The 26,692-nt window shown below is 42.5% G+C and overlaps 1 protein-coding gene across 12 annotated transcripts in view; it reads left to right on the top strand.

The window, feature by feature from the left end:
- tnk2b (tyrosine kinase, non-receptor, 2b) overlaps positions 1–26,692 on the top strand; it is a 70,228-nt gene that overhangs the window by 31,127 nt on the left and 12,409 nt on the right. For 4 of the 12 annotated variants that reach the window (XM_051407951.1, XM_051407997.1, XM_051407978.1 and 1 more), the window contains exons 3-8: positions 6,452–6,660; positions 19,005–19,182; positions 20,893–20,963; positions 24,218–24,496; positions 24,755–24,907; positions 25,479–25,642. In XM_051407951.1, coding sequence (XP_051263911.1) covers positions 6,580–6,660; positions 19,005–19,182; positions 20,893–20,963; positions 24,218–24,496; positions 24,755–24,907; positions 25,479–25,642 — 926 coding nt within the window. In that variant the 5' untranslated portion in view covers positions 6,452–6,579. Of the gene's footprint in view, positions 1–4,879; positions 6,661–15,402; positions 15,833–19,004; positions 19,183–20,892; positions 20,964–24,217; positions 24,497–24,754; positions 24,908–25,478; positions 25,643–26,692 lie in introns of those variants that run through there. The other 8 variants (XM_051407968.1, XM_051408032.1, XM_051407958.1 and 5 more) reach the window with 7 other exon arrangements.

Here is a 26,692-nt window from a genome sequence, read left to right as displayed (position 1 = left end):
TTTAGTTAAAGATGGTAGTTTCAGTTAGGGTCCTCTGGTACGGCCTCTATATTCCTGAGATACTCTCTATTAGTGCTGAAACAATTGGTTGACTGATCACTCAGTATGTCAACAATTTTTATAACCGATTAAATTTTTAAGCTCTTTCAAGAAAAAATGTCTTCCACTGCTCCCAGCTTCTCTGATGTGAGGATCTGATGCTTTTCTCTGTTGTACATCAGTATAAATTAAATCGTTTTGAGCTGTTGTTCCAATGTGATTGCGACCTTTGCCAAGTTTTTGACAATGACATTTTGTGGCTTAATAGATTCCTTTAATGAATATTTGTAAAAATAACAGACAATTTAACTGATAGTGAAAATAGTTAGGGCTGCAACAATTTCTGCAATTATTATTTCCACTGTTGTTTATTTTTTCACTATAAATTATCAGAAAATAGGAAAAAATGGCGGTCACCATTTTCTAGAAGCCAAGATGACTATATTAATATTTAATTTACAGTTATATAAAACAAGAAAGGCAGCAAATCTCCCAATTTGAGAAGCTGGAGTGTTTGGCATTTGCACGCCATCAATGACTTAAAAGATTAAATATCAAGATAGTTGACGTGACCCCCGTCTACTTTTTTTTATAAGACAACAAAGATTTTCTAATGTGCTGTGTTTTCCAGAGATGAGGCAGCAGCAGCATTACCTTCGTACTTAAAAATCTTATTAAGGCATGTGGTGAGGATTTAGGGAGAGAAAAGAGGTTTAGTTTCGACTGACAGCCCATGGATAAACAGTCAGGTTTCACTCCACTGCTGTTGTGTTGAAGGTAAAGGTAAAAATATAAGCAGAACAGTAATACAGAAGGAACCGCTGTAGAATTTCTCCACAGCCCACACCCACAGCTACATCGGCTTCCTCACTGACCACTTACATTTTCACTGTGTCAGCATTTTCCCAGGAGCACTGATGTCGGAGTCATTGGTCAATCTTAACGTCTCTTTTCATATGGTAGAAGAGTGGATCATCCGGTAGCGTGCCTGGTGTTTCTCACCCTCAGTGAGCTGAAGCTGAAGTCATCGCCTAAGTCAACAAGATTTGATCTCTCTGACCAGAAGTTGTGGGTGGGGTGTTCCTACCATGACCTATAAGAAGAAATATTTCTTTTACATGGGTGCTTTCAGGTTTCGGGGGCTGTAATTGGTTGTGAAAAGGATTCTCACAGGTCTTACCAGAAACAGGTCTGTTATCCATTTTAACTTCACCTATAACTCAAGAAACCTTTGACTTTGGATATTATTTTCTCAAAAAATCTATTAATTGTTAACAGGCTTCTTGTTGTTATCTGACCAACAGTCCAATTTTAAATTAATGTTCTCTTAACTAGCTAATAAATTAATCATCCACACATTTTTGCACCTTCTTTGTTTAATCTGTCTCTTGTGAGTTTAATAGCTGGAAATATACAGAAAATATCTAATAAAATATCTAATACAGTGTACACAATGTACACATGAATTTAACTGCCTGTAATGTATAATTGTTTTTACAAATTCACTCATATTGTCTAAAAACAGAACAAAGAAAAAGACAAATGTCCATCTAAAGTTACCAGATTGTTGGTCAGCAAGCAATTTAAGGGCATCAGTTTGGGCTGATCATTATTTATCATAATTGTTAATAAGTTAATAATCAAATTCGCCATTTTTAGACTAATGGATTTATCAGATTATAACAGAATCATCTGATCATTATGTGTAATTGATTAGTAATATTTTAAAAGAAGGTCCAAAGAAAAACTATGGTATTGTTGGACACTGATGAGTGTAAACTCACTCACACACACACAGATACAGTACACCATTACTGAAGAAGAGGCCGTACTGTCCAGTTACTACCCTGATTATATTTCCACCCTACGAGCCCCACATCAGTAGTAGACATCAGAGATTTCATCCAGCTCCTGTTCGAAAGCTTACTGCTGCCCCCAGAGCCTGCGGTCTACCCACCAACAGTCGTAAAGAGACGGGAGGGACCTAGGAGTCCCAGTCCTTTCGGTCTTTAAGGACTCTAAATGGTCTCTTAAAGGGAGGGTTTAAACGGCCTGCGATGTTCGGGCTGGGAACGCTGAACCGTTACACCCACAGCCTGTCTGCTCGGCTTCTCCTTGCTCTCCATCACAGGAACAGAGAAGGCGTTTACATGTTTTAACAGGCTCGGCTTTACCTTCCCCCTGACACAAGATGGCTGACAAGTGAAGCTTCTGGGGTCAAAGGTTGGAGCCCCAGCGTTTGGTTATTAAAGGGGTTTTCCAGGTTTCTGGAGGAGAGTGTGTGAAATGTGGTTTGTAATGGAAGCAGAGAGGTCAGAGGTGAAGGTGTGGTGATCTCTGAGTAAGTGATATCATATTTTTAAAGACAATGAAAATGACATAAGAAAAAAAGTTAATACAGTCTATAAAATTTAAAATGAGAATTAAGAAAAACGATTGTTTGTTGCTAGCATGTCTGTAGTTTTCTCAATGATAATAATATTAAAATGGGTTCAGAAGGTACAGTAATGACATACAAATACACAATTTTCTGTACATGATACGATTAATTTAGACATTACACATTTCTGGCCAGGAAATGACAGAAATTTACACTGAAGTTAAATTTTTGAAACAGCAACTTGGGTTGTGAAATAAAACGCAATCCTATCTGAGCAGAAATACAGTACAGACAACTCTTTTTGCAAAATATGGGAGGAAGTTATGAAAGATATATAAAATATGGAAGCTCACAGTCAGGAACATTTCCACATACTTCCTATGACTCCATAATGTCCACATATTTCCTTCTACAAAATATTTGCTTTACTCCAAAAAGGGACATCAGGTTCTTATTGCCTTTTTTATTTTATTCAACTTTGATCTTAATTGTAAGATCATATGAATATTTTTTTTTATACTACTCAGTCTTGCCCCTCTAGTCTTACCAAACTACCATACAGTCTGTAATGGAGCGTGCTAACTTCATCAGGGGGAGGTGGTGGGCAGCAGCGACCCCACATGACCCCACAGCTCAGCTCAGCTCCATTTATCCCAGCTTCAACCGGCCATGATGTCCCTGCTCTGTCTTCCTCTCTCTCCACTACTGCCCCTCTAGTGCATTTTATATCTAATACTACCTTGGGGTACTGTTTTTGAGTGTGTAAGCGTGTTCAGTATTTTGGTCATAGTTTGTGATGTTGTTATATCCTCCTCTATACATGCTCTATTAAGAAATAGTATGAGCATTCATATACAATTACAGTGACCAGGATTATCACGGTTATCATTATTACTGCGGTATTTTTAAAATGTGCTGAAAATGTTCAAAACAATACTGATACACACCTGAACTGAGCTTTTTGTTTGCATAAAATAACAACATAGCCAATACCTCATGTAAACATGTGAAAACTATATCATTTGTGCATTAACATTAAGTCACTCACACACTCGCTGATCCCATGCACAATTCACATAAATACAAATAAGTCTTAAGAAGACTATTAACACTTTTATAACCAATTTGACAACTGCTGGATTAAAAGCTTAAGTTTACATTAATGATATGCTATTTAGCTAGATAAATAATGACATTTTCCCCCATTCCAAAGTTCCAACATGATGCATTGAGATTAAAGTTAGCTTAACGTTACCTTGCATTCGCTGTGAAGCTGTGGGCAAAGATGGTTCATAATATCTGAAGTCTGAGTTTTTCCCTTCTGCATGTTCTGCAGACATGTTCGATCCAGTTGTCCTCAGCTCTCCAAAGTGCAACCACACTTCAGACTTGTTACTGCCTTCCGCCATGTAAAAACAAATGCATGTTGCCTGCTGTGCCTGCGTCTGGGTATCTCAGTAACTGTTTCTTTCCAATTCGTACTACAGTATGTAGGTTGACAGCTCTCTTTGAGAGGGACCGGCAGTTAGCCTGCTGGTCTGAGACAAGCAAGTTTGATGAGTTTGTTTGTTGATATTGCCTGACTGTCCATTCAGTTTCTACTAGAGTGGACAGACAGATCCCAGAGGCCAGAAAACAAAGCCATATGCATAAACAGAGAGAGAAAATGAGAGGTAAGCCTATAAGAATTCACTGGCTCATGAAAGGCAGAGGGAATTTGATTGTTATTGCTGGCAATGCCTTCAACACGTAAAGCTATAATCAGCATTATGTCTGGTGGTGAATGCAGAAATACAGGCCTTTGTGCTGCTGTGTATTGTGTCTGCATGCATGCACAGCGTCTGTGTTTCAGTTTTGTGTAAATATTTGTTAGTTGATGCGTGTGCACGTGCCTTCGTGTGGAGGTGAGCGCATGTTTGTGTATTTACAGTGCGATGTTGCGTGCCGCTCACATATGTGGCAGCCGATTCAACGACAGAGCAGAGAGTAGAGGCGGGGGAATGAGAGCGAAAAGCAAATGTTGCTCTGAGGGCTGCAAATAACCGGCCCAAGGACATCAACGGGACTGGAATGGAGGGAGAGAGAGAGAAGGAGGGAGAAGAAATGGGTGGTGGGGAATGGGAAGAAAGGCACAAATGAGATGAGAGGAAGGAAAAGGGATAAAGGCAAGTGTTTAGGATGGAAGAGGAAAAAACAAAGAGTGAGTAACATGGACTGAGGGGGGGAGAAGAAGACTTATGAATCAGCGAGCTCTGCTGTCATTCTGATGTGTTAAAGGTTTGCTCAGTGGCATCAGGCTGTGATCGCAATGGTGCTAGTCACACTATCACTCGGGAAAGACTAGGAGGTAGTGACACATGTGCACGCTCACACACACACACACACACACACACACACACACACACACACACACACACACACACACACACACACACACATTGTTCTTTTATTCTATTTTCCCCTCCATCCAGATGTCCACTCAGCAAGGATCCAGATGGCCTGGATACCCTCCTTATAGTGGAGAGGTGCTTTTGACGCACACACATACACACACAAAGCAGCATGGCCGTGTTTTTCTCCCTCTCAGTGGGAGGATTAACTCTCCTCATTAGGGCCTCCCCCGCCTCTCGCAATCGGCTCTCCTCCCCCTCCCTCCCCGTGTCAGCATGCCTCGACCGTCATTGGCTGTTTCTATCAAGGACCACCGCTGACTGGACCGCTGCGACTACAGGACACAGAAGAGCAGGGAGGAGGTGGGATGGGTTGATGTTGCCACGGTAATAGAGGAGGGCGACCACTCGCCAAATCATCGAGCCGGGATAAAATGGAAAAAAAAGAAAAAAAGCAATGCGGTGCGGACAGCGGGTTATAGGGTGAGGGACTGAAAGGAAGAGAGGAGGGGGAAACAATAACAACAACAGCGAGGGATTAGGCATCGACCGAGCAATCAGGAAGTCCATTTAGGACAAAGCAGCGTTAAAAATCCTCCCAGTCTTTAGTTGTGATCGTCAGAGCTGAGCTGCCAGTCCGATTGGACAGCTGCTCAAGATCTGTGGGGGGAAAAAAACAGAAGCACACACACAAAGGAAGGATGAAATGAAACAGGTGAAAAATGAAAAACAGCTCCTGTACGAGCTCTCTCCTCTGGGCTGCTGCGATATTTCACTCCCGGGGATGAGAGAGAGGAGGTAGGCTGGCTGGAGTGATGAACTGGGGCACAGGAATAGAAACAGAGAGAGAGAGAGAGAAGCATTGCTGGATATGAAGAGCATGCGTCAGCACTAAGGCAGGGCGAACAAGAGAGAGAGAGACAGTGACAGCAGAGATGAGAGAGGTGGAGGGCGAATTGGAGCGAGAGAGAGATTGAGGGTAGAGGTGATTACCGTGGCATGAGATGGGACGACAGAAATAGAGCCTGCCGGATTTGTCACCTCCAGTGCCACACCTTGGCTGCATCATCCCAACACTCCACCCTGACAGCAGCAGCAGCTTCTACACGTGGGATTTCCATATCTAGGAGGACAGTAACGATCAATAATCCATCAGTTTCACACCTTGGATGATTCATGAAGATTCAAGCCACCGTCCGTTGAAAAGGACACGCTGTACATCTGCTTAACAAAGCAGATTGTCTTCTGTTTCTCTACAGAAGAGGAAGAATCACTGCCTGCACACAACAGTGCAAAAATAAGGACTATGTTCACTCTGCATCAAGAATTATTGTCTGCAGTTTGCCAGAGGAATGCATTAGTGAAATCTCCATAAAGATAAGCACCTGTGTTTTTACAGACTGGTCAGGCGGTGAACGCAGCCCTGTTATCACTGTGTGAACATGAGGAACTCATTGTCTGGCCATTTTCAAGGAAAGCTGATTCTACCTAAATGAAGACAGTGGAGGTGGGAGTATTGGAGGTCTACAGCAACAGCATAGTTAGTTAAATGATTACAAATATTGTCCTCAGCGATCTGAAATAATGCAGCACTGCACTGTGAGTGACATGCAGAATACTGTACTTGTCTTCCTAATGACAGCACAGACCTCGAAGCAGGGCTGACTGACTGAGTGAGTGAGTGAGTGGGTTTGCCCGCTGACTGGAGCTGTGGCTATTTGAAGACTTTGAGGACACGTTGCCCCGGGCAGGTACGGGTCGGGAGCCACCATGGGGGAGACGGCAGAATACCAGAGGCTGCAGGACACGTCAGAGTCTGACTACCAACGCCTGCCCAGCGATGACGAAGAGGTAGACCTCCACAGTTTCCTTCATTATAGTAGTGATCATGCCACAAAGCTACAGACAAACATGGATGACACACAAACAGTGGGCAGCACTGTCAGCAGGTATTATGGTTCCTGTTGAAGGAAAATTAAAGGGTGTGAGATGATGTAAGGCTTTGGCATTTCTCTCTGAATTTTAGATTGCAATAGAAACAGTCAGGTCAGGCCGATCAGTAAATTGTTGTTTTATATTATACATATCATACTAATATGTATCTTTTATTCTAGAAAATGTGCATATATAGATCTCTTTGTGGGAGTAACATAAGCAACAGTGTTGCACCTTTATCGTGTGTGCAGATGTGTGTTTTGGTGTGCGTGTTTGTGTCAGTACCCAAAATACAGAAGAACATTTAGGTTAACTCAGGCAGGGTCAGGCATTTCCATGGCATTTTAGTGTGGTGTTTTTTTTTTTTTTAGGTTGCGTGTTAATAGTGGTGTAATGGATTAGCACATGTGGCAAGCAGGGAAATACTGGAGAGAAAATAATTTTCTGTAATTTATTTTGTCAATAATCGGTCAAAATACGTCTTTCTCACAGAGGATATTTTGACATTTCACAGTAAGAAAAGCACAAATGTAAATAATAAAATAAATGATGGCTGAATTCCATTTAGCTGCTTCGGTTTCAGGGCTCAGCTGACTCACTGTCATGACTTACTTACACATAACAGATCAGAGCCATTGTTATTATTAGTGAAACCTGTGCTACAAGTGTCTGCTGTGAAAAAGGCCTAATGTGTACATTCAATTCCGTATCTTGTATCTCTGTAAGCGCTCATTCATCTGTCGCACAGAAGCAGCTCTTTTACACATGTATCGCACCATCACCCTCCTCACCACACACTCAGGCACAGCACTCCTCACCCACACACTCAGGCACAGCCCCTGTGTGTGCTGAGTTATTGACCATGAGGTCATTGATGAAGTGCTGCTGAATGAGCTTGGTGACAGGCAAAGTATGACATTTTATACCCTCCCACCTCTTCCGCAAACCCCCACGTCTTCTCTCAAACTATGTGATGTACTGACAAGGTTGACTGTTCCTTTGGCTTGGATGAGGCCAGCAGTACCAATGCCACTATGCTGTCAGTATTCTTCCCTTTTTAAAATCTTTATTGGGTAGCATATGAAGGGAGGCAGATGGAAAATGTATGAGAGAGAGGGATGACATTCAGAAAGCTTCCTGTCTGGATTGGAACAATATTCTTCTATAGAGTGATGAGGCCAGGCCGATGTTTTTGCCAGTATTAGGTTATTGAAGATATATCGTACCGGTGTATCTCTGCTGATGAGTAAAAAGGAAGGACTGACAAACTAAAGGTTTTTAAAAAATTTAGAAACAGTGCCACCGGTACATAGTTTGTCCAGTGTGTATCTTTCAACTGTAAAATGTTCTGCTCAGTACAAATCTAAGGGATCCATGTCAAGAATTTGGTTGAGTTAAAACAATTGTTATATATACTGATACTATATCAGTATGAGCATTGGCCTCAACTTGGTCCAGGTTATAATGGAAAATGTTTCCTTTGTTTCCTGATTCCTGAATATGTTGAAGTGAAGATGGAATTACAGGTTGTGTGTGAGTGCGTTCATTCACTTTATGTATCCATTTAAAAAAAAGTACAACAATAATAACTTGTGTGTTGTTACATGTCCGATAATGATCTATGATTCCTATAGATTTTGGCTAGGTGTCGTACCTCACTACATTTTGGTGCTGACTAGAGCCCAACTTATTTTTGAAACTGATACGACGCAGATTTTAGAGATGGAAAATTATGAAAAATCAGTCAGTTTCCGATATAGTGGATATCGTGAATTTTTGCACTGGTACTTTTTTCTTTGTGGATTGTGCACCGATTTCCGATATGACTATGTTAAGGTACTCAGAAAGGGAGCTTTCTTAAAGAAGTAACTTTATTAAAGAATATTTAAGTTAAATATTCTTTAACATGTTAAATAAAAACATATAACATAACACTGATAACACTCATATCAATACATCTGCTGTAGGCCAATATACGGTCTATGATGTCCGCCGACTGTTGGGCTCAAAATGTTTCCATAACACTGAGAAACTGTCAAGCACCCAAAGCTGACATTGAATTCTTGCCTCAACTCATATTCTGTGATTGGACTGTTTGTGATGTACTTCAGAATCTCCCCAGTTTTTGGGTGTATTTCTTGTTTTATTCAGGCAAAGTTCTTAGGGGCAGCTTATGTTTAAAGGACATCCCAGATTTGACAAGTTTGACTTTTTCTGTTAATAGAACAAGGCTTTATATTCCCTCAGTATACCTAAGTTTATTTTGTACTGGTACTAAAACTTCATACTGTTATCAAAAGATTTGAAACAACACCCAGCTCTGCTCTCATGGACTAGCCCTCCGTCTAAATAAAAAAAACGGACGAGTGGATGAATGTGTAGATCTGTGCAACACTTTAAATATCATGAATGTGGACTGTGTGCGGCATTCAGGGTCTGTGTGCTAGTTCAGCAGAGTTAAGCCAGTGGACGCTGCAGCTGTCCTGGTTGCTGGGGGCTGAATCAGACCGCTCTCTTTCTACAGCTACAGCTTTGTGCTGAATACAGCGGTTTTCTAGTTTTAACACACTGCATGCGGCCATCTCCATCAGAAACAGAGACAAAGAGAAAGATGTGTAAGAACAGATGAACAGAGGCACTAAGAGGAGAAAGAGAGCACTTATGGTAAAGGAGAATGGAGAGAGTGTTATAATTACATGTACACATTGTTTTACCATTTTATCCTTAATACAGATCTATTTCTCTTTAGAGCATGAGGGGATTAGTGAGCTTCAACCAGCACTACATTGTTGAGCATCTGCTGTATTGCCTTTAAATGGGACCAATACATATTCTAAGTGGATCTCACTGTAGCACACACTGTGCTCGATTTGTGGTTCACACACTGCTGACTGTCTGTAGGTCAATCATGACACTTGACCGACATTTTTTACCAACACCCTCCTTTCACCTCTTAACCAGCTTTAGGGGATCAAAGAAGAGATGGATCAGGATGGAGGTGACGTTAGGAAGTATTAGTGGGGGGTTGTTTTGGTAGTCTGGTATTATACATATTAGGTCAAGCTACCTAAAAGGGGACACATATGTTCTGTGTTTGCCTGGAAGCAGTCTGTTTGTATCCGAAACTTTTTTCATTCCCACAGTCGGTTCTTGTTAGCGTCGACGCCCACCACAACACAACGCCTCTCCTCTCCTCACTCTGCGAATGATGAGGTGCGGCGGACGGTGAAGGGATTTAAGGAGAACGTAAAAGCCAGACTTTGGCAGAGGGGTTGCTATCTGTGAGATCAAGAATGACGCAGCTCTGTCTGTCTGTGCATGCAGGCCTCCGTCAGAGCCACCGTCGGTGTGTGCATGTGTGTGTGTACATATTTTGCTTGCACAGTTGTAAGAGGGATTAATGATGTTTGTTCTACTACTCCTTTACTCTGCTCTGCTGGTTTTTGGCACCCGACACCAAACCGCAGATTGATGTTTTGCCACCAAAAGGTTGCGACTTATTTTAGAAATGCACTGGCAGCGTGTCCGCCCGTATCCACTAAGCTATCTTAATTCCCAACACTGTACGTCAGTGTGAATTCAGCCGATGCGAGCGCATGCCTCTGCGTGCCTGTGTCTGTGTACAGTGAGCTTCATATTACAGAATCAAGCTTAATGTGTGTGTGTCTGTATGTGTGTGTTTCAGTACTCAGACATAATGCAGACCTCACACAGCGCTCTGTTCTTCATAATCTTATTAGCCAGCAAGCCACTAATTTGATGTCAATTCATGATAATACAATCTACATAGCCAGACGTTTCACTTAGGCTTTACAGCATTAGCATCCTTTTCATATTCCAGTTGAACAGGCATTAAGTTGTACTGCTGTGTGTGTGTGTGTTTGTGTGCGCACGCAAGAAAGAGATGAAGGCCAAATAGGAGCAGCTGGACCGGCCTGCAGTAGCTGCTTCATTGTAATTGTGACAAGAGACACAGTTCAATGTCCATGAGAATATGAACATATTTAACAATTAATAGGGCAAAGTGATGCAGTTCTTTCTACATTTTCATGCACATTAGTATCCAGTATATCATATTTCAGTCTTATTCTAGTTCTGATTGTTTTCGGGATACGTTGTTTACGCAGAGCTCGATAAACCTGTTTTTTCATGTATACATAATCATAACAATATCCAGACTTCTGGTTGTCTTGATTCCTGCCGTTCATTTGTGCACAGAATGAGTTACCTTCAACAATGGAAAATGAATACAGCTAGGTTTCTGGCTATTTGAACTGTCCTGGCTTCTCTATCAAGTGACAGTAAAACAAGAGCAACGACTCATGATTTGTATTAAGGATGTCAGACTTTCCTGTTATTCCAGCACATTGACCTAATGCAGAAGGTCAAGTGATGCTAAAGATCACCCATCCACCCAGCTGAATGCTCCATCATGAGACTGGTGCTGCCTAGTGGCGGCACAGTGGCGCTGCAGGTCAACTCACTGACCATTAATCGTATTGGTCTAATCTGCTTAGTCAGGCAGCTGCTGGCACTGTGATACATTACTTCCACCGATTTAAAACGACCAGTGTAAATTGGGTATCTGACGCTCTACATGCACTGCTCAGTAAACACTGAACTGTCTCACATTCAGCTCCTGAACATACCTTCCACTGTCACCAGCAGGTTGCCTCCTTTCTTCCTGCCCATGATTTGTCTGTAGTGATTTAATAGTGTTGCCTTGTTGAGATTCTTTACTGTCAGCTGCAGGTGAAAACACAAACACCAGCTAGGTAGGTGACCTGTGTAGCTGAGAATCAGTTATTTCAGGCTTTTTTTCAATTGTGGTCAGATTTTAAACTCGGCAGTGGCAGGCTCTTTGTCCAGCTGCTGATTTGAAGGAATGTGGGCTATTTTAAATCAGTTTCATAGTCATGTGAGTTACATAACTGTTCCTATACTTAAGCAAACATTATTTTCCCACTTGTCATAGCAATGAAGTTGACTTTACTGTGACCCATTCCTTCCCAAAGCACATTAGCCAACTAATAGTTAAAAAGGAGTTGAGATCACGTGGAATTCAGGGATTTTTTTTTAATGCAATTAATGGCGTAGGTCATTTTAGGGGGTTGTGTTTCCAGGCCCGGCATGAGTGTGTGGTTGCAAAGGGGGAAGAGAGGGAGAGCAGAGCAGGGTCTTTGCTTTCTTTCCTCCCTCCTGTCCTGTCACATCCTGTGTGTTAGATTATTTAGAGCCAGATTCATGACATCACCTCTGCAGCTGAGTGACTGTGAGAATGAGACAAGCGATGGCTGAACGAGTCCAGGAGGAATCCCCTGCTTACACTCTTGAAATAATGGACAGAGGGGCAGCCAGCGCCCTCAGCTGTTTCTCACAAAACATTTGTGAAAGCTCAAGAAGAGTAAAAGATAGTGTGGAGGGCTAGGGGCCTTTAGGAGGCCTGCTGACACTACAGCATACTGTATGTGAGGGAGTGCTAGCATTGTAACAGTAGGTGTGATGGTAGTGTTTGTGATTTAACCTCACCACCCTTTCTATGGGCGTGGATAACTTATAAGCTTCATTTAGAAGCTTGATGTGATTGTTAAATAAAATACAGTGAAACAACCAAAAAATCTACCTACCCAGTGTGTGTTCATCATGACCAAGCATGACATGTCAGTCCATCTTTTTTGAAAGCTTTTCAGGTCACACCTACTCATATAAGAGCAGGGGGACGGACTGAATGTCATCAGAATCACACTACAGATCCTCTCTGCTCTGCTTTCCCCCATGCAGTTAAAACAGATGTAGGTCTTTTGCCACAAGGGCTTCCTGGAATCCATTTAATTTGGTGACATGTTGTATTTCCTTATATGTTACTTTTCTTTGGGAATTATTTACATGCACATGTGTTAGTCCATGTACAGTAATTACTGTATTTTCTCACCCGACACTTTTAAGCCTCTATGCCGGTGAGAGCCATGGTCGGAAGCATTATGTTTACAGGGTGGTCATAACTCAAGAATTGATTGATCACATTTTTTTATACAAAAGGTCAAAGGTCAATTTGATTGTGACATCATTTGGATCATTGTGACCTCAAAATTTTATCCATAATTTATGAATGAATTTGGCGATTCCAAATTTCACACACGTTGACTGGAACTAAACCATGGATAATCACTAACACAGTACAGGCTTTCATCTTTCAAAAGAATCCATTTTTATATAATAATCAAGTACATGTGTACCTCGAGTACATCTATCACATTCCTTCATTAATCAGTTCAAAAATGTATATCCACTGAAATCATACATAATGTATGTATGTACCATAAATACAGTGGTAACTAACCTTTAACCAAAAAATACTCTTCACATCTTTGATTCAATTCCTTCTTCACCACAAATATTATCAGTCTGGACTCACATGGATGTAAACTGCAACTTTTTCGGAGCTCTTTTTACTTACTTCATAGTAAATCAGATAACTAAAAACACACTGCGAGTCTTGTTGTGAATGGAGTCACAAACAAACACACTAACATACTGCTGTCTGCTGTCCTGTCTTCAATTAAAGTCAGACATTTTATGACAACATCCCTATTTTGTTGTTGATTTCTCCTTCCTTCTCCGTCTGCTTCCTTCCTCAAGTAAATTAAAAGCAGAGGAGAGTGGCGGTGAATGAGAGAGAGCGAGGGAGAAAAACATCCAGCGTGAAAAGCCAAGTCAAATGCTGAATGGATTGATTAACTAGCAAAGAGCAAAGAAAAGCATCGCGCAGAGAGAACAAAAACCTGTGAAATTAGAAAACCAAAAGCTAAATAGGGTTTGGAAGGAGACTAAATGAGAAGGGGCTCGCTGCTACTGAGGGGCTGAAAAGCAGCTGGTAAGGGTTTGTTTACAGTCAGCAGAGGGGGAGAGAGATAACATTTTTGGAGGATTAGAGGCAGGAAATAAAAGGCAGCACCAAATAAAGAAGAAAATGCAAGGGGTTTGCCAGACCCGAGGGAGGGAAGGGGGGAGGGATGGGAGACTAAGAGAGGGGATTAATGAAGGACAGGAAGAAGAAGAAGAAGAAGGGTGAGGTTAGAGACTCTTATGCTGCAGTGGTAAAGGACAGAGTAGGAGTGGGGGAGTTGGCTGCAGGCAGGTGGTCTGGGCAGGTCCTGTTAAGATAATAGTTTTTTTTATTTTCAGCTGTAACTTTGAGAATGAATCCCTCACTGACAGACATCTGCTGCCTTTGTGATGTGTCCTCAGCAGTCAACAGGCAGCTCTGTTTGTACTGCTGTGAAATGATGGAGCGTTGTAGGTGTGTGATTGTTTATATAGTAGATAAATGAATTCAGTCTGCAGAGCTTCTGCTGCCGTTTAAACACATGCTTTTTAGGCTTAAAATGATACGTGTGTGTGTGTGTGTGTGTGTGTGTGTGTGTGTTTTGTGTGTGTAGGGATGTAACTACTGGCCATTTTCTTTATTGATGAATCTGACGATTATTTCCTCCATTAACTGACTAATCGTTCAGATCGTAATGCTGCTATACTTTTCAAAAGCCCAATTTGACGTCTTCAAACAGCTTGTTTTGTCTGATCAGTGCTTTGTATCTGAATAGCAATACGCACAATTGAGAAGCTGAAACAAGGTATTGTTTGGTAGTTATCTCTGTTATTATGTGACCATAAACAGTATTCATCCCCAGAGTGCATACCAAATAAAAATCCTAAAAAGTGACAGTGCAGGGATATGAGACGAAATTAAGCAGTGGAGAAGGGGAAGAAGTGACCAGTGGTGGTTGTGTGTGTGTGTGTGTGTGTGTGTGTGTGTGTGTGTGTGTGTGTGTGTGTGTGTGTGTGTGTGTGTGTGTGTGTGTGTGTGTGTGTGTGTGTGTGTGTGTGTGTGTGTGAGTGAGTGTGTGAGTGTGTATTTGGGGGGGTTGCATCACAGGAAACAAGCTCTCCATCCTGCAGTTGAATGTGACCCTTTGGCCCTGGATCAAATGCTCCTCGGGGCTGAATACCATGAAGCCTCTGTCCTCTGCACCACGCACTGCTCTGCACTGCACGGACCGTCTGACTGACTGCAGGAGGGAAGGGGGGGGGACAGAAAGATAGGGTGAGGAGAAGACCAGGGAAAAGAACTGCAGGGGGAGGTAGGAAAAAGGGGGAACATGAGGGGAAGAAGAGAAGACAACAACAGAGGAAAATGAAATCAGAGGAAAGGGATGATATAAAGACAGACAAACACACATTATTGTTTTCTGAAACCACCCAGACACACATCTTGTTGCACCCTGTAATGTGAAACCAGAGACACTCACTCACTCTGGCTCTCGCGTCTCGGCTGCTAGGCCGACTGGCAAGCGATTGAATCGGGGAGAAGTCGCTCCTATTTTTAGCCCCACGCTCGATGGAAGGATGGAAAAGCAAACAGACAGTAGCTGCACGCGCAAAGACAGCGAGAGAAGGAGAGAGGGAGTCTGTGTGTGAGAGAGAGAGAGGGAGAGAGAGGGAGTGAAAGGAAGGGAGAAAGGAGGAGTGACTTATTGGTGAAGTTCTGCAAGTTTGCATGACTGGCTCACTGCTGTCTGAGGAGGACACATGGCTAGACTGGGCACAGGGCAGAGCTGGGTGGCTTTCTCTGCTGCAAACAGCAGCTCTTAATTTTTTTCACACATTATCAGACCACTAAAGTTCTCTTTTGCACTCTGAAGTGCTACATGAATGCCTCTTTGCCTTCTTGAGGGAGCTGAAGCTAAAGAAGGGGCTTACAGGACGTTTGCCCCGTCATGGAATGTAGTAGTTTTGCTCACAGGATCGTAGGAAGCTTTTCTTCCCCCTCTCGGGTTCGGAGCTGCAGGTCCGGATCCGAGGAGTGTGAGCGCTGCTTAGAATTCTGTCAGAGACTGGGAACGTCAGACTGGGAGGACTGTGGCTCTGGTAATGGTTTGGAAGACGAGCAGCCACCGCTGGCCATTTAAAACATCCCTAATTTATTTATTTTTTTGCACCTACACTCACCCAGACGAAGGAATTCAGGATGCGACGCTTTGACAAGCTGAAAAAGTCATTCCCCTTCCTAGCACACTTTCACGTATATAGAGTAAGTAGTAGTGTCTGTCTGATGTCTCCCTGGTCCACTGAGGGGTTTTATTATTTGGAAATATGACATGGATATATATATAACTGTAGTCGGGATCATGTGGTCTACCCAGATTTTTTTGAATATGGTGTTTATATCATGAATATGGTATGGTGTGTGTGTGTGTGTGTGTGTGTGTGTGTGTGTGTGTGTGTGTGTGTGTGTGTGTGTGTGTGTGTGTGTGTGTGGACTCTCCAGCTGGACTGAAGGCGTCCTCAGGGAGGGTTGTTGTTATTGCAGCAGGATGTTAGAGCAGAACAGATCTGATACAGGACATGGCTTTGGCTAGGAGATATGTGTGTGTGAGAGAGTGTGTGTGCTTGCGTGCATTTCTCCACTACCATGAGGAATGAGTTCAGGCCAGAGGCATTTCTCAGCAGGGACATCGTGTTGTTTCTCTGCATCTGAATTCCTACATCCCTCTTTCCCCTCTCTGTGTCAAACTTGTTTCTGTCTCTTTCTCTTTTTTTTCTTACTTTACCACATCTTCTAGCAGTAAATGGTGTGTTTGAAACCGAAAACCAATTGGGCTATGTTCCTTGTTTTTGTAACATTTCATGTTCCTTTAAAAAAAAAAAAAACACTTTTTTTTTTTTTAGAAATGTAAGGAGTTGAAATGACAGCTTTTATTCTGGACTTCTGGTCCTGGTTGGATTCCTCAGACTCCTGTCACAAGTCACACCTAATGGTCTGAACGCAGAGTTCCTCCTGCTGACCTCACACCTCCACAACGTGCATCCTCCTCCTCATCCCATTAGAGAAGAAGTCAAGATAAGCACCTGGGAGTGATATGAAAGATGTTTTACATATGACAACATGACAAAGGAAGAACAGCTCACCATTTCTCCTAAAATGTCATTTGATAATGTCCGTTTGCGACAATATATGACACAACCCATGTCAACCTACTGTATTAGTGAACGTATGACAGCTTATTTCTGTGTAGCACCTGTCTCCAGAAAAGTGTAAAACGTAATATATATATGCCTGTGTAATGAGTTTTGTAAATGAGTTAGCAGGTTGACAGAGAAATTTGATATAAGGGCTTGAGCACCTTGATTTTGACCCCTCATGCCTCAGATGTGACACTGTCATGGAATGAGGCCCAAGAGGAAGCTGCCTTACGTCTTTGGCACAGTGCAGTGAAATAACACTCACATGTTGACTGCCAGGGAAGATCAGACTTGGGGCTGGGTTGTGGATGATGGTGGACATGGTGTATGCTCCACACAGGAATATGTTGTGCTTTACACAATATTTCTTTCATGGATGCCAAAGAAAAAGGTTGTTTAACTGTGGCTGGGGAAAACTTTAAAACCTTAATAGCATGAACTGCAGATCAAATAAACATGCCACATTTGGCACAGCTTATCGCAGTAGTGGACCAGCCAAACAGGCCGCTGTATCGTCTTTCTCAGGGTAAGGGTCGGGCATGATGCAGCAAAATGCAAAATATGGAGATGGATTCGAATGACTGCAGCTGTAGTTAATCCTAAAGCCACAGGCACCGCAGGCATTCAGCGTAGCCTGCATCTCTATAAAGTGGATCTTACAGGTTTATTATCCTACATTACCTTCTTCACTCTTTAAGCTAACATCAAAGGCTGCTCTCACAGTTGTAAACAGGAACAAGCTCAGACTATTTTCAGTTGACCTGTCAAAGTGGACGGAGCCTCCCGCTGAGCCAAAGCTGCATGTTTGGACGTTGCTAAAGAGATATCAGCTGACCCACTTTTATGTGCCATTGCAATGAATATGTATCAGGATACGGACATCTGGCATAACCATTGGGGGATTGAGCCTTCCCAGCAGATTGACCTCAGATCAGAAATTCATGGAAAATACAGGACCAATCACTTTGTTGAATGTTTCCTATGAAAAGGGACAGTAGATACATATTGTCAGTGTTTAAGGGCCCGATGTTAGGTGTGTATTTGTGTGAGACAGAAAGGCCCCTCAGGTCACAGTTGTTAAAAGCAATAGGAAGTGCCCTCTAACGAAGCCCATTAAGAACTTTAAATGATAGAGAGGAAGCTGTGACCCCTCTGACACTTTCCTCCGGACCTTGTAACCTTGGCTTAGCCAGCACAGGAAGTTCCTCATTCATAGAGTCTAATTACCACTCAGCGGAGTGACCCCTGGGCCCCAGAGCATCCACCCTAAAGGTCTCTCTGTCAGTCTCTGCAGATTAGGAATGTTTGTCATTTTTCTTGTGTTGATTACGTTGGTTTATGGTTTCACTTCCCTGATGACACTGGGAATAATACTGTGGACCAGTGTGAGTGATAGAGGAGTAAATGAGCACTTATAATTGTTCCTTGCTGCCCTTACTCTAAACTCTAACTCCATTCCAGCTAAAGGGTGTGCTCGTTTCAGCTTGTTACATTAGGTAGACAGTGACGGATGGCGGTTTAAGCTGGGCTGGTGTGTTTTGACGTTAAAGATTGATGGTCTGACTTACGGAGGGATACAGTACATATATTGTGGTCAGATTGTTTAGGAGCCTCCCGTTTGTCTTCACCAACACTTATGGACACCAGATGTATCATCATTCACCTTGTGTATCTGCACAAAATACTGCCCTCTCTTTCCAGAGTATTTATGAATTGATTGATGATTTGGATCTCATTTGAATATTTTGAAGAAGATGAACTGATGACTAAGAGTTATAGTAACACCACAGTGACACAGGATCTGTGTAATCAATGTCTACTTGATATTATTTAAGTAAAATGATTGTACAGTTAGTTTTTCTTGGCCTACTGACAAGCAGCTGATGCTATATTTGGCCCCATGCCATTCATGTCCTTGTTTAAGTGAATTCAGTGCAGCGTGTGTGTGTGTGTGTGTGTGTGTGTGTGTGTGTGTGTGTGTGTGTTGGCATATTTATGACTAGCTGTGGACTCTGATGTAAATGTCTGAACTTCCAAGCAGGTATTTCACTGTGACATAAACAATTGCTGGCAAGCACACAATAGATCTGAGCTCAGTTTTCTCTTCTTTTTCTTTTACAGAAAAGAATGGTTTGATTGTTGCTCAGTGACTTTCTATTCGGTTGTGAGACCAAGCTTTCAGAAAACTGTTGAATGTTTTAAACTCAGTTTCCTGTATTCTTTGTGTTTGGTATTTACAGAAACTGGGCAGTAGCATGCAGTGTGAGGAAGGCACAGAATGGCTGCTGGAACTGCTGATGGAGGTGCAGTTGCAGCAGTACTTCCTGCGGATCCGAGATGACCTTAACGTCACAAGGCTCTCACACTTTGACTATGTCAAGAACGAAGACCTGGAGAAGATCGGCATGGGTCGACCTGGTGAGAAAGAGTGTGTGTGTGTGTGTGTGTGTGTGTGTGTGTGTGTGTGTGTGTGTGTGTGTGTATGCAGGTTTTGTTGTACTATGGACATTTAGTTTGTTTCCACAGTATGTGTTCCTGAACAATTGTGTCTAGTTTACCCAAAGACCAAATTCTAGTTTAGTTCTGCTTGGATCCTGAAAATTGTGCTTCTGAGTAAAATATCTTGACTATTGGATGGATTGTTGGGAAATTTGCTACAGATACTCATGGTCCCAAAGACAAACTCTAATGACTCTAACGGTGATCCTTTAAAAATAAAATATACAAAACCAGTACCACTCCCATCAGGTTGTACTTGCAAATGTCAGCATGCTAACACGCTAAACTAAGATGGTGAACATGCTTATCATTATACCTGCTACACATTAACACCTTGGCATTTTCATTGTGAGCAATTTAGCATGTTGACCACAGACTGTAGATGTCGACGTTAGAATTTAGCTTAAAGCACTGCTAGTACACATTACAGAGCTGTTGGCGTGGCTGCAGACACTTGGTCTTGTTGTTACTTATCATCTCTTTCTAGATTAGAAATAAACAGACAGACCATACAGATAGTACTAATCTTCAACTGTGGCGTGATTGTTTCTTCAATAGTCTGTTTGGCAGATAAGGAAGGTTGTTTAGTGGTAGAAATCAATTTGGCAGATCAGACAGAGAGGGAATTTCAGAAGCTGCCAAGCATGCTAGTGTCTGAGGAAACTGCCTGGCTCCTCTTCCCCCTTCTTGAATAATCATAACCAGGCAGCATTTGTCTCCTAAACTCCTCTCTTTTCTCGTGTCATCAAGTCGTCGAGATTTAATCTTTCCTCATGTGCAGTGGTAGTCTCTGCCTCATATACTTAATTAATGATAGACTGCACAGAGATTTTATATTAAACTTTACTTTTAGTGTTCCTCCAATTTTCGTTTTGCTTCCTTATGGCTATAAAAGCGGTTATTCTACATCTATTTATAGCCTGAAGTGTTACTTTTGTCTGCAGTAATAGCAGTGTGTCATTTGGCTCACCCTCAGCATAACTGGAGCAAATCCTCCATCACTAACACCCTTAATATCATTTTAAAGCCACAACTGGTAATTAGGCACAATGGGAAGGGACACTGAAGTGCCAAGTCTTTTGTCTGCAGTGTGTGTGTGTGTGTGTGTGTGTGTGTGTGTGTGTGTGTGTGTGTGTGTGTGTGTGTGTGTGTGTGTGTGTGTTGTGTGTGTGTGAGGGGATAGCAGCAGTAATGTTCAAAATCCAGTTACTGAAGCCCTCAGGGCCTCACCACCGAGCTGCTTAAGACTAATTACACCCACTTCTCCTGCTCATATATTCACTCACATCTTTCTCCTCCACTCAGCCTACTGTTCTCAACAATCTCCATCTTTCCTTCTTTCTAGCTATTCTTTGTTTTTCATACTTTATCTCCAATATCCTCTCACATATAGTATGTGTTTGTCCACTCCCCTTTCCCGTCCACTGTTGGCGATTTTTTCTTTGTCCCCTTTCATATGAAAGCTGGATGTTTTCTTGAAATTCAATATAGTACAGTCTGCAAGTGTCCTATGGGTGTTCTTACATCAGGAAGACCCATGGGGGAAGAGACAGCTGTGGTCCTCATCCTTTTGTATTCACAGCTGACCATCACTGCATTTCTCTTTTTTCTTTTGTTATTCTGATAAAGGACAGAGACGACTGTGGGAGGCTGTGAAAAGGAGGAAAGCCATGTGCAAGCGCAAGTCCTGGATGAGCAAGGTGACAGACATAGACACACACACACACACACACACACACACACACACACACAGAGGACGCATTTATTATGGTACATGGTATGCTTGACATTATGTCGCCATGCTGGCGTCTGTCTGTCTGTCTGCCTGTCACAGTGTGGACACATTTATGTGAACACAATAACTTGACATGAACAATACATGGAAGAAACTTTACACTTTGACCACTGTTTCTCTCTGTACAGATGATATGATCACATTTTGCAACACCTTGCTGAATGAATTTTACACAAAGACAAATATATTAATGTAAACATGTTGTAAAATGCAGCCTTACCATAGAAATGTCTGTTAATTTGATGCCAGTCTGCTGTTAAGGGCACTGCTGTGCTGTTAAATCCTGACCTAAAATTCTTCTTATTTCTAGAAACAAAAGACATAGTGGTAGTGGAGTGTGAATGACAGAGCTGTTTTTAAGTCCTGAACCAAGTCAGAGTCAAGTCTCAAGTCTCTGAGACAAGTTTTTCTGGTCCATCAATGCTTTAGAAAATTATAAGAGCACAATGGCAAAAATCACACCAAGGATTAAGTGGCATCTAGGAGTAGTTGCAGATTGCAGTACACTCGTTTCACCTATCCTTTGCAAGCGTGAGAAATTAAACTATGCTGCCGCAAACGGCACTGTCTAAAGCCAGTGTTTGGTTTGTCCTTTCTGGGCTACTGTAGATACATGGCGGTTCAACAAAATGTGATCATATCATCCTAAGTCTTTTATTTGACATTTCCTTGCTCCTGAATCCTTGCAGACTTTCCTAAAGCGCTTATTCCTGCACCGAGGAGCGAGGAAATGTCAATTAGATACTTGGGATGTACCCCATGGAAGTCTGTAGATAAAACTGGCTCATTTTTCAGGTAATAAAAATACAACAATTATATATTCAGGTGATTACACACTAAAGAAAACATACCTATGAATATGATATTCTATTTGTGCCAATAGAGCCTCCTCAGTGTAACATACTAGACCTTTAAAACGAAGGTGCAACTGTGCAAAAGCCCTATGATGAGTTTCTGTCTGTTTGGAACATTGTAGTGTTTCTGTTCATCTCTGCTCGTTCACATTAAAACCAGGATCAGAGAAATGAATTTAATTTTGCTCTTTTGTAGTTAAAACACAGATGTGTATGCATCTGTAGTGAACATTTCTCCAGAGAACAAGACTGCTTGACCCTTCACATGAGAACGAGCACGTCCACATTCAGACACACACATACACGAGTCAAGTCACAAGAGTCTGTGACACACAGATTCAGAGCATGCTGCATTCACAGAAATCATGTCTCATGAAGCATAAAGTTTCTCCCTTAAAGAGACAGAACCACATCTGACTGCTATCCATTCTCCTCCTTTAAGTAAAGACTGAAAGATAAAAGGTAGGGGAATTAAAAGCATATACAAGCTCATGCAAACTCTGATACATGCATACATTGGAGGAATGAAGAGTGTGAACGAATACTGAGCAGACGTTGCCAGTGCACTGTGTGTGTGTGTGTGTGTTTGTGTGTGTGTGTGTGTGTGTGTGTGTGCTGTTCTCACTGGAAGTCGTGGTGCCTAGAGGACGGTGCTTGCCGTCTATAATTACACCTGTCTGTTTCCCCCTCTGGCACCATCCTCAGCTAGAGTAATCTGCTTCCTCAGCCCCTGTGTCTGTGTCCGTGTCTGTGTCTGTGTATTTGTATATGTGTGTGAGTGTGTGTGTGAGTGTGTGCTGTGCTGCCATAGTCAGAATCTTTTGAATGTCGAGCCTCCTATTTGAAACCCACTTACCACACGGTGACCACAGAGATGTGGTGTTTTTAAAAAAGGTCTGCAGCATTATGTCATGTCTGGTCCAGTGTGAATGTGAAACCACACACCGCTTGCTACTGTTTATATCTGGCCAGTCAAATATGTTTGGCACTGGGGATTCATTGACACCTCTTTTTCACTGACGATACCGTTTCTGCGTACTGACCTTTATTTTTTTATCAGTCGATAATGAGTTCACACTGGTTTCACTCACTTTATGAACTTACTGCTCTGTGTATGAGGAAAACATATGTGTGATTTGTTGCATGTTAATTGGTGTTGGGATTATTTCTTGTTAATGTTATTTGGTATGTAGCTTGACATCGTTTCCCCTCAGTGTCTGAATGCAATACCAGTTTCTGTGCATTCCTATTTTGGTAAACAGTCTTATTTAGATCCTCAACAAAACAAAGGTTTCCCTTAATGGCCCTGCAAAGCACACGGGTTCAAATTTAGGGAAATGGAAAGCTCTTGAGGACTCACACAAACACACACACACACACACACACACACACACACACACACACATATTTATATGCACACAGAAACATTCAGGTCCCTTAATCTAATAGTGCTTCTTAATGAGTACTTCCTAACAGCTAAGTCATCCCTGCTGTGTTGTCAGTTGTTAGCGCTTAAGCCAAGAGGCAGGAAATTTCCCATAATAAGTGATAAGTGTGTGTGTGTGTGTGTGTGTGTGTGTGTGTGTGTGTGCGTTGTTTGTTTTGGTACATGTACATAGTTGCTTACTGACAGTAGATCCCTTAGTTTATGTTGAATACATTCCACCATATGTGTTGTGCATTTAACTCCTATTGCATTAGCATTAGTGTGCACATTAGACCATGTGCCTGTAGTTATACTGTAGTTTTAAGTGTGTGTTGGTGGAAGACAGGCCCTAGGCTCTTATGTCCCCAGATAAGAGCCTAGGGATCAGTGTTTGATGATGGTGATTCCACTCGTTTGACTGCTGGATGCTAGCCATGATTTGACTCTGCTTTCCACAGTCTGCTCACATCGCAGAGAGAGGTGGAAAAAAATATTTTTTTCTGCGCGGCTGACAGAGATGGAAAAGAGTAGGAGACAGAGTTCGTAATTGAAATGAGTGTCTGGTGTCTTCCCTCCGTCTCCACCCAGTGTCTCCTGAGTGCAGAGCGACCTGGCAGATAGCTCAATGACCAATAAAGGTGTAAGATAAGACACCACTGTGGCGTTTCATAAGAGACTCTTTAACCCAGCTCTGGACATTTGGTTTTATAATATATTATACTATTGTTTAGCAGAAGTTCAGTTAATCTAATTTTTATTGCCATAATATTACTGTAGAACAAAGCATGGTCTTCTCACTGCTAGATAATGCATCTAAAAAAAAGGTATAATATGAAAATACAGCTTCTTTCATTCTTACCCTTTTCTGTTCTTCTCTAGGTGTTTAGTGGTAAGCGCCCAGACGGAGGAGACTTCCCCCAACAGGGCCAACCGGCCTCCTCCTTTCGTAAGCTGTCTCCCACGCCTCCACTGGGCCTGGGCGAGGGGGTCCTGGCCACAGAGCCCGGCGGCGGTGGTGGTGGTGCTCCTCTGGACGGGCAGCAGCAGGCTCTGACCTGCCTCATCCCAGAGAAGGATCTGACGCTGTTTGAGAAGCTGGGGGACGGATCCTTTGGTGTAGTGAAGAGAGGGGAGTGGCTGACACCTGCAGGAAAGGTGGTGAGGAGATTTTCTTAATAAGTACAACAAAACTCCTGTATGTTGAAGATATTTGTTAAAGAGAGAACTGGGTCATTGTTTGCATAAAATGCTCTCCGCTGATGTAGGAATAAATAAAAGCCGGTGCATGAATCTGCGTACCCATACTGTCTTTATGATGAGTTTGTGCGAATGCGATTAGAAGTGATTCTGCTATAAAAAGAGCACTGAAAGGCTCACTGGTATTAATACATTTGAAATCTTTGTCCTCGTTTGCAGCTGAACGTAGCTGTCAAGTGTCTGAAGACAGACGTGCTCAACCAGCCCGATGCTCTGGAGGACTTCATCTGTGAGGTCAACGCCATGCACTCCCTGGACCACCAGAACCTCATTCGCCTCTACGGTGTGGTGCTCACACACCCAATGAAGATGGTAGTGGACACACAGAAAATGCACACACACAGGGAGGACAGACAAACAGAAACACACACATACGCACAAGTGTATCAGTCCCTAGTGTACTGGCTTTTTCTTAACTTCCCTGTACTGCCACGTAGACCCATACTTAACCCAAATGTCCCTCTGAGGCAGTCTCTCAGCTCGCTCCATGACCTGACGGTCTGTTTAAATCAGGTCAAGCATCTTAAGGCCTTTGTCACGACCACAGAAAGTGATGGAGTAAAGAAGGGGGACAGGAAGGGAGGGGAGCAAGTGGATGGAGGACTAAAATAAAGGCTGACATTTCAGCCTTGTTGTTTTCGTCCCACTATTACCCTCTAGTCGTTTCCTCTGGCGTATTTTTCATTCCTATTGCCAGATGCTTTTTGGACCATGTTATTATTCGTTCTCATTTTTCTTCTACATATTCCTTACTCCTATTCTTGCTTCTTTTCCTCCTTTCATAATCAACTCACACCTCTCTTTCTCATCTACATCATCGATTCCTTTTTCGTGTTTCTTCCCACGTTCCTCTTTTCACCCCCTCTCTCTCCATGTTGTGAAGGTGACTGAGCTGGCTCCTCTGGGTTCTCTGCTGGAGCGTCTGCGATGTGTCCGTCCACAGGGCCCGGTGTTGATCCACACTCTGTGTCAGTATGCCGTGCAGGTGGCCTGTGGCATGGCCTATCTGGAGCAGAGGAGGTTCATCCACAGGGACCTGGCAGCCAGGTAGGAGGCAGAGCACTCTTTAAGGTGGAATTCATTTGTTTTTGCAGCTATAGAAAGGTCAAAAGCTATTTTAGCTTATTTAAAGAGGGTGTATTCTTCACATTCCCTATGAAACCTATTTTGTTTTTACTACTGGTATGTTGAATTATTTATATTGCTTCTCCTTCTCCTCCACCCAGAAATTTACAGGCCATTACAGGGAGACTTGGCCCATAGCAAGATGAGTCACTGGTTGGCTGGCTGTACCGGGTGGTCTAAGTTCTTGGCCTTGCCCAAATTCATCACTTTCACTTAGCTGTTGACACGATGTAGATGCCTGAAAGAAAAATCTAATGACTGGTAAAAATGAGTCATTTTCCCAGTTAAAGCTGTGATAAAATGGTAATGACTACACACGGCTGTTACAGTACTCCCAACACTAAGAAGATTTCTCATGCTGTGGTTTTAAATGCTGGAACTTGGAAGTGAAGGTCCTGCTGATTTTCTACAGTGACGTGTATTCCTAATACATCTCAGGTTGAATTGATGCCTTCATTTAAAACCTGCAGTAGGAACTTCAGAATAGGACACTACTACCTATATGCTGTATGGCACGTGGACAATTTTTTCTATGATTGGATTACATTGTGAATGTTGCTCAGGGTTTACTATAACAACTTCCCCTCTTTCTTTGATACATCTCTGCAAGGACCAGTGTGTAGGATTTAGTGGCATCCAGCAGGGAAGTGGCAGATTGCAACTAAATTGAAAACCGTTTGCCTTCCAAGTGTATAGGAGAAACTACAGTGAAAGGCGCTATCTACAGCCAGTGTTTGGTTTGTCTGTTTTGGGCTACTGTAGAAACATGACACATGGCGGACTCCATAGAAGAGGATCCACTCCCCCTGTCTCTGTTGTATGGGGAGAGTTTTGTGAGCTGCTGTGAACTTAGGAGTGTGTTGGTGGCATCCGTAGTGTGCAACCTAAGCAAAACTCCCAAAATACTCCTTTGCACTGCATTATTGATATGACTGTTTCTGAGTTCAAACATACCTGTATAACAAGCAGGTA

Source organism: Dicentrarchus labrax, unplaced genomic scaffold, assembly GCF_905237075.1.
Source record: "Dicentrarchus labrax unplaced genomic scaffold, dlabrax2021, whole genome shotgun sequence".
Classification (NCBI taxonomy): domain Eukaryota; kingdom Metazoa; phylum Chordata; class Actinopteri; family Moronidae; genus Dicentrarchus; species Dicentrarchus labrax.
This window is presented reverse-complemented; position numbering and strand designations above follow the sequence as displayed.